At 42.7% G+C, this 9,041-nt stretch overlaps 1 protein-coding gene across 3 annotated transcripts in view; it reads left to right on the plus strand.

The window, feature by feature from the left end:
* The window catches only part of CLDN10 (claudin 10), a 70,775-nt gene extending 62,003 nt beyond the window's left edge, over positions 1–8,772 (plus strand). For 2 of the 3 annotated variants that reach the window (XM_028728316.2, XM_028728315.2), the window contains exons 4-5: positions 2,429–2,536; positions 8,354–8,772. In XM_028728316.2, coding sequence (XP_028584149.2) covers positions 2,429–2,536; positions 8,354–8,480 — 235 coding nt within the window. In that variant the 3' untranslated portion in view covers positions 8,481–8,772. The remainder of the gene's footprint in view (positions 1–2,428; positions 2,537–8,353) is intronic. The other variant, XM_028728317.2, reaches the window with a different exon arrangement.
* Positions 8,773–9,041: the final 269 nt, after the last annotated feature.

Genomic DNA, 9,041 nt, shown 5'->3' on the forward strand with positions numbered 1-9,041 from the left:
AAGCCCTAGGCTCAGTGGTTTACCTGCATATTGTATTGACTGCAGATTTTTTTTATTTAAAAAAATGATAGGCATGTGACTCATGTAATAATAAGTCCTTTAATAATCCAAATAATTTATTTATCTTGGAACATCCATACTCTGCCTGTCAAAGCGAAAGTGAGATGAGCGCCGCAACCCCATAGTTGCCTTTGACTGGACTTAACTGTCCAGGGGTCCTTTTTCTGCCTGTCAACTGAAGATCTTGTGGCAGGTTACAAAATCTGAAGGCAGTCCTGTTTAGGGGAGTTTTTAATATTTGATGTTTTATCGTGTTTTTAATATTCTGTTGGGAGCCACCCAGAGTGGTTGGGGAAACCCAGCCAATTGGGCAGGGTATAAATAATAAATTATTATTATTATTAAAATATTTAAAATAGGCAATGGTACAATACTTACTAGAATGGAACAAAAGTGCATTTATAAACCAGTTAAGATTTTTAAAATCTGTAAGCGATGTATAATATAAAAACACACACAATATATAATTAAAACAAAAATTGAGCAAAACTGCATTATAAAGGCATATAAAAGCACAAACTCAGGGGATTCAGGCATATGGAACAGGGTCTGATCTTTCAGGTCAGGGAAGGCCTATACAGTGGTACCTCGGGTTAAGTACTTAATTCGTTCTGGAGGTCCGTTCTTAACCTGAAACTGTTCTTAACCTGAAGCACCACTTTAGCTAATGGGGCCTCCTGCTGCTGCTGCGCTGCTGCTGCACGATTTCTGTTCTCATCCTGAAGCAAAGTTCTTAACCCGAGGTAATATTTCTGGGTTAGCGGAGTCTGTAACCTGAAGCATATGTAACCTGAAGCGTATGTAACCCGAGGTACCACTGTATAAATTCTCCCCCTAGTTTTCGGAGGTTGCAAAGTGCCTCACTGAAACCAAATTCCCTGGCCTGGAACTGAGTCTGCTGATCCAAATATACTGAAGGTTTTTTAGAAATACAAAAATGCAAGGTTTGAGGTACACAAACAGCACCAAAGAGATGCATCGTCATCATCCTTGTTGTTATAGTTAAATTATATTCTTGAATGTAGTACAGTGGTATCTCGGAAGTCGAACAGAATCCGTTCCGGAAATCCATTTGACTTCCAAAACATTCGGAAACCAAGGTGCAGCTTCCGATTGGCTTCAGGAAGCTCCTACAGCCAATGAGAACCCACAGAACCTGCGTTGGACATTCAGGTTCCAAAGAACGTTCGCAAACCGGAACACTCACTTCCGGGTTTGTGGCGTTCGGGAGCCAAAATGTTTGAGTCGCAAGGCGTTCGACTTCCGAGGTATGACTGCATGTTTCAGCGGGTCATACTTATTTCTGTGTTGAATAAGTAGATCAAAACTTGTAAAAGTAGTGAGGCTGCATGGGCCTGTAACTCACTTACCTGCTTTAGGATGCCCACAGTAAATATTTAGGTTTATCATGTCTTAGTCTTGCACCTTACACCAGCTTAACACACATAAATTTAGCATGTGGTGCATTTTCCAGAAAATATTTTTTTTTTGCATCTGGCTCAAAGGAGTGAAAACCAGCTTGCTCAAAACATGGTTACCAGAGGCTAAAGTACAGGGATGAGGTGGCAGCAGTGATTATTTTAATTTGCTACAGCGGGGATTATTTATTGTTAATAATATTTATTAAATTCGTATACCTCCCTTCACCTGCAGGGCGGTTCACATCATTGAAATGCAATATAAAAACCTGTAGCCCTCAATATGTTGTTTTAGATCTTCCCCAGTTTTCTTCCATATCAGAATGTTTCTTAAAATCTTATAAAGAGGGGTTTTCTCCCATTGTTTTGAGTCTTGTTGTTTACTACCCTGAGCTCATTAGGGAGGAAGGATGGGATATATATATATATATATTTAAAATTGCTTGTTGGGGAGTTCTGTAAGCCTATCTTGAAAGCTCTGTGCTTTGCTAACCGTGTCTACTCAGAAATAAGTCCTATTGAGTTCCATAGGTCTTACTTCCAGGTAAGTGAAGTTGGGGGAGGGGGGGGAAACTAGTCAAATTTTTGACATTCATTTATCTATTATCAGCCTTAACAGGGATTACCTGTTTTGCTGGAAGTAAAATCTATCTGAATCTATGGACATACTTCCATGCCTGTGGCAGTTGCTTGCCAAGGGTGTTTGGAGTCTAGAACTATAACACATGGCGAATGAAAAAGGCAAATACCCAAAACAGCAGAAGTTCTGGTGACTTTTTGTTCTGTTCTGAAGTACACTCTGTACTGCTCCCACAAAGCTGTTCAGTGAAAATATATGTTAATATGTTGCATGGCTTTGTTTATCTGTGTCACACCAAAAATACGAAATGAATGAAACCTATTTTCTGATTAAACAATTTACGAAGCAAGAATGTATCGCTTACCTGCAGGTATGAATTAGGAGCGGCTTTGTTCATCGGATGGGCCGGATCGGCACTTTGCATAATTGGCGGCAGCATATTCTGCTTCTCGATTGCCGAAAACAATAAAACTCCAAGGTACAGATCACACCAGCTTCATTGAAATTAATGCATTAGCATATTTCTAATTATTAAATGTGTAAGAAAGTAAGCTGGGCAGATCCAGTTTGCATATCTTTCAAAAACAAACTTAGGGTTTGGGAAAAAACTGGTTGAAATGTGGGGGGATAAAACACCTTTAAGGAAACTCTTCTTTGATATTAGTTGTCTGTATAAGGCTTTAGTGCAGCGTGAGATGCTGTGTGGCAGAAGCTGATACCAAAGGCTCCATTTGCATCATGGAGATGCCTTTAATGTTTCCTCTAAAGGGGTATCTCGTGTGTTTTCATCGCTCTTAAGAAGCATAGCGTCCTGTCCTTTGCTGCCATACAAAGAACCTGAACTCCTGTCTCTGCCAAAGTCTTTGATGAGTGAATCAGATCAGCACAGATTGCACAGTGCAGGAGGTGATCTAAGTTGCACAGATGATACTCAACTTACGCAGGGGTTACGTTCTGGGGATAGCGCATAAAGGCAAAATCGTGTATGATCAAAACATATTGTGTTCAATGGCAGGTGAGATTGCCAAAGTCTCCCCCCCCCCCCGACTCTCACCCCCTTTTCGCCCTTTTTAATTTATTTTGCCAAGTGTGCAAAGCTGAATGTGCACAAAATAAAAGTGTGTAAGTTGAGAGCTACTTATACAGGCATCCCCCTGTATATACAGGGCCAGAGGAAACCCCAAAGAGACCAGAGGTGCAGCAGGGCTTTGTTTAGGCTGCTCAGTCACCCCGCCTAACAGCTGACACATGGGGCAGCGCAGCAGCAGCAGTGGCAGCTGCTTTCCTACACGTCCTCCAGTCTCCAGACGGCCCCAGAGCTTCAACTCCAGATATTTTGGTCTGGATTGAAGAGAGAGCTGGAGAGAAGGGGGGAAATAGGCATTTAGAGACTTTTCAGAGGGTGCTCCCCACTTCACGCGATTTCACACACACACACACACACACACACACACACACAGAGAGAGAGAGAGAGAGAGAGACCGTGTGGGAGGACTCCTGTATAGACAACTGGCTAACCACAAGCACTTATTGATTTCACTTCCATCTTCATGCTATGACCCTCCCCATGGTTATCCAGCACCCTGAGCTCCTCTCATTCCTCCTAAGGATCCTACCCTCCATGACACCTCCATGGGGCTCATGACAATTAGGTTTCATGATTCAGGAACAAGAGCTGCTAACTCTGAATCTAGGAGATATTTTAATTCTTTTACAGTAAAGAAACTAACTCTGTAGTTATCTTTTCATTTCTCTGGGTGCGGGATGCAAAGCACCCCACAGCTGGATGGCCGTATGTTGCCTGGGTCTAATCAGAATGCTTCTCACACAGTTCTGTGGTGACATAAGGAGTGAAGGAGAGGAGGAGACCTGGAATTCTTTGCTGAAAGTAAAAAAGGGAAATGAATGCGGCTCTTGCTCACTTCAAGAAGCCACATTGTGGCTCATGTGGAGGATCGACTCTTTAGGTGACTCTTTAGGAGGACGTTCTGTTTCCCAGTTGGCAGGGGCCTGGATCCATGCAATCCAGCTGCGAAGTGGGGACCCGACACCTGCACAATTCCCATTGCAGAGTCTCCCCTGAAGGCCCCCTTCCCCAACACACAGAAGTTGTGCATTCCCAGTGGTGGCAAACAAACATGACCTGCAGAGCTGACTACAAAGAACATTTGCATCCCTGGGCGAAGATAATGCACACATGTAGGGATAATACAAGCCACGGGCTGAAGACCACGCGAAGAGCCCTTTGGCACCAGGCATTGGGGATGATAAATGGGCTAGGTCATTTGATAGGGAGGCAACAAGAATTTTTTAATCTTATTGAAAGTTGGTTTATGATTGTCATCAATAAATGAATTCTCATTTTGAAATTAACAGAATAACCCTATTGTCTTGCTCTGCTATATGAGCAGGATAGGATTAGTGCCAACACTTCTAGTGATCTGAACTATGTGTACTTACAGTGTAGACAGAGAGTGTAACTACAAATAAGTAATTCTACTTACAGTGGTACCTCAGGTTAAGTACTTAATTCGTTCCAGAGGTCTGTTCTTAACCTGAAACTGTTCTTAACCTGAAGCACCACTTTAGCTAATGGGGCCTCCTGCTGCTGCTGTGCCGCCAGAGCACAATTTCTGTTCTCATCCTGAAGCAAAGTTCTTAACCTGAAGCCTATGTAACCTGAAGCGTATATAACCCAAGGTACCACTGTACTTCAGCTACAGGGTCATAGACTTTCCTCTGTCTTTCCATATTGGAATATAATCTACACTCTACAGTTATAGAAAAACACGCTATGGAAATGCTATTAAAAATGTTATAAATATATATATATGCAATTTGCCATTGAGCTCTAAAAAGAAAAAAAGAAAACAACTCTGCAGGCAGTTCGGGCTCTGGGTCCTTTGTGTCCAGGCCCAAATATGCAAAATAAAAAAATCAAACACACCAATATGGAAAATGGATGACTTAAATGATAAGAAGTGGCTGCTGAAGACAACTGGAGCATTGCAATTCTTTGGAGGGAAAGTACCAGCCTTTTCCAAACTGGTTCCTTTGGCCTGATAGGCCCACATTCATGCCCACCCCGCAACCATTCGTCCAAGCAGGTAAACCCATTTCTGGTACGAAATGTAGGCAATATTGTCACTTGCCTCCATTTCTTAGTGTTGGCCTTTGGTAGGAAGGATTCCACAGCTTCAGCTCTTCTTTGAGAAATGAAGATCTCGTAATCATTAGAAGGCAGTTTTCTTTTCTTGGTTTGGCCATTAACTCGACTTTCCATGCTTTTGACCCTGCTGGGCTAAACGTTTGACCTACATGTTTTGGTAGCCTCAGGCCTTAAGGGGCAACCTGAGCTCCCTCGGTCAATGAAGCGAAGCTATGGGAATGCTTTGCTCGAAACTCATTGCGGTTCTGGGTGTCTAGACACAAAGATGGATGTGGGCATGTTGAGAATTCAGAAGTCAACGTGGGATCTTTGTAACTGCCTTGTGGGCAGATACAGCCTTGCATTCTTCCGACACTTTGCCGTTTTAGCGACAGGAGAGCATTCCACTGCAACCTGGGAAGACTGCCCTGAAAACTTGTTTTGACTTTGATTCCATCCTTTTTGGTCACAGAAAGACTTCTCCCCAAGACTGGCAAAGTAAGGCCTCTCCTCCTAGCTGCCCCAAATGGCTGGTTGGTTTTAATTTCCAGCGCTAGAGGCATACTGACCAACTCTGTCAGCTCCTTATCGTTCAGCTTAACCCTGCCACAATACCATCCCATCACGAAACTATAGGGAATCAAAATCAGAATAATCTTTATTTGCATCAGCCACTAGCCATAACGATAAAATAAAATAAAATGTACTGAAGAGGTAAAAATTTAACTCTACAAGATACATTCTGGAGGTTTACATCAATAATCAAATAATAGATCTTATTCTAATTGCCCCCAGCTAAAAACCTCGCAGTTTTTGCTGCCACCTGATCATCTTGAACTGCTAAAAGAAAGGACACAGTAGCAATGGTTGAGTGACCTGGAATGGGCAATAATAGAGGGGTAATAACCTCACTCCTCAAATCTTTATAAAGAGTACAAGCACATGAGCCACTGACTCAATACTGCCATCTCCACAGGGAGACAACTGTTTTTCCAGTGGAATTTTGAAACTATCGGGAGTCAAACCAACCCCACTAGCCTATTTGCCTAACCTGCTTTGTTTCAGAATTAAAAAGATTTGCGAAGGGTGCCAGGAGACCTCACTGCAACATACACTCCACATTAGAGTAAATAATTTGCCAGAGTTGACCTTTTCATATATTTCCTTCGTGGTTGTATAATAATGTCCAGTCAGCCAACTTGAGGATATATTGAACATGTGATCCCAGCTACCTGGAGTCACAAGGTTTGTATTTAACTAGCGGCCCAAGCTGGGGGTTACAGCTGAACCTCATGCATCAAATTCACATCCACACACAGTCCAGTGCATATATTCCTTTAATTGGACCCTAGTAAGTTACTCGCAAGGGATGCAGGTGGCGCTGTGATCTAAACCACTGAGCCTAGGGCTTGCCGATGAGAAGGTCAGCGGTTCGAATCCCCACGGCGGGGTGAGCTCCCGTTGTTCAGTCCCTGCTCCTGCCAACCTAGCAGTTCAAAAGCATGTCAAAGTGCAAGCAGATAAATAGGTACCGCTCTGGCGGGAAGGTAAACGGCATTTCTGTGCACTGCTCTGGTTTCCCCAGAAGTGGCTTAGTCATGCTGGCCACAGGCCCGGAAAAACTCTGCGGACAAACATTGGCTCCCTTGGCCAGTAAAGCAAGATGAGCTCTGCAACCCCAGAGTCGTTCACGACTGGACTTAACTGTCAGGGGTCCTTTACCTTTTAAGTTACTCTCAGGTAAACATGTAGAGGATTGTAGCCCAACTGACATGTTTATTCAGAAGTAAGTCTCACGTATAGACATGTATAGGACTGCATTGTTAGGTAATGAACTGGAAAACGCCGTTATAAAAAATTACTAAGTGGCTGGAGGAAAGTTGCTTAGCCCTCAATCTGCGAATACAGGCAGTGATCATTTTAGGTGCGTCCAATATGTTTGTGACAGCGCACTTGCGCATCGTGCCAAACCCGAAAGTGACCTGAAAATGTCACAAAAAGGGGTGGGGCCAGGGCGGAGACTTTTCAATGGTGTTTCGAATATACTCGATTTCACTCAAACGTGCAGCACCTTGGGACGTAACCCCGGCGTAAATTGTGAGTTGCCTGTCTAGAGAAGGCAGTGCTTCAGATCTGCTTGATAGATTTTTTTTTTTAAAAAAAAAAAGTTATCAAGATAGTAACTTAGTTCAGACGTAACGACAAGCCAAACTGTAGCTCAGCACAAATACAGAAAAGTGTAGACTCTCCAAGTGAAGATGGTTGCTGTTGTGCTCTGCCCCCCAAGTTCTGCTGTTGCCACGCTAGCCAGGGCTAAGTCATAGCTTGGCTTAGCATTATGTCTGAACCCAGGCTCATGGTTTGCATCTCTTTGTCTAGAGGGAGACAGACCATGAGCAGAACACCAAGCCAAGGCACCAGAGCAGGCTTCCTCAAACTCGGCCCTCAGATGTTTTGAGTTCCCCTCATCCCTGACCACTGGTCCTCCTAGCTAAGGATCATGGGAGTTGTAGGCCAGAAACATATGGAGGGCCGAGTTTGAGGAAGCCTGCACTAGAGGCACTCTAGTTATGTTTGTAATGTTTCTTTAATAATTATTTTTTTTTAAAAAAATAGAGTCACTCAGCCATAGTTTTTCTTAGCGTCACATGAGAACTGGTATGTTAGTGAACTGCTTCGAAGTTTGAGAAGTGCAATATATATTCTGACTAAGAATTTGTACTGAATTTGCCCCTACAGTGGTACCTCTGGTTACAAACTTAATTCATTCTGGAGGTCCGTTCTTAACCTGAAAGCATTCTTAACCTGAGGTACCACTTTAGCCAATGAGGCCTCCTGCTGTCACCCCACCACCGGCACGCAATTTCTGTTCTCATCCTGAGGTAAAGTTCTTAACCCAAGGTACCACTTCAGGGTTAGCGGAGTCTGTAACCTGAAGTGTTTGTAACCCAAGTTGTTTGTAACCCAGGGGAACCACTGTATTTTTATTCAACACTGTAGTTTCTCAGAATAGTCCCTACCCACTTTGCACTGACAGTAGGCTCATGTCAGACATTTTTTTCTTCTAACAAAGGATGGGGTTTGCTCTTAAAATTTCTGCTAGTATTTGCAGAATGAGCTGTAAACTGTAACTTTCTCATTTTTCAGGATGGGATATACATACAACAGAGCGGCTTCCGCGATGTCTATTCGAACAAAGGGCTGCAATGGCTCAGCAGACTTAAAAATGCCCAGAGCCCCTCCAAAGCACTTCGACAAAAACGCCTACGTGTAGCCAGGTGACTCCAAGAGTCAGCCTGTTGTTGTTGTTTTTAAAAATCACATTTGTTCTGTTCATTCACAGAATGATTTTTAAGGGAGATTTCTGGTGTTGTTAGCACCAGAAACAAGAATATTTTATAAATGAACTTTTACCTACTTGATGTAAATTTTCCTCTTCCCTCATTTTAAGATTTGTACTGATGTTATGTATAAATTATATATGTAAATCATTTGCCATTTTTTGCTTTCTGTAAAAAAAATTAACATATTTACAAATAAAGTCACGTCCTATTGGTTATGGCTAATTGGTGGAGATCAAGGCACCACAGGTTAATTTTTAGATGGGCACTAGATGGGTCGTTGACCTTGGGCTCAATTTGAAAGACGTTACATAGGATTGTGTTATCTATTTTATGCCTACTCTGAAGGAAGGTGAGCCAAGTAAACAGAAACACAATCCAAGTCCTTTATGCTGTGCAAAAACAACCCTAATTTTAGACACTGGTTCCTAAAACTTCAAGCTTATGGGCTGAAACCTATCCTTTCCGGATAGTGTTGAGATTGTCACACAAGG

Source organism: Podarcis muralis, chromosome 4 (assembly GCF_964188315.1).
Source record: "Podarcis muralis chromosome 4, rPodMur119.hap1.1, whole genome shotgun sequence".
Classification (NCBI taxonomy): Eukaryota; Metazoa; Chordata; class Lepidosauria; order Squamata; family Lacertidae; genus Podarcis; species Podarcis muralis.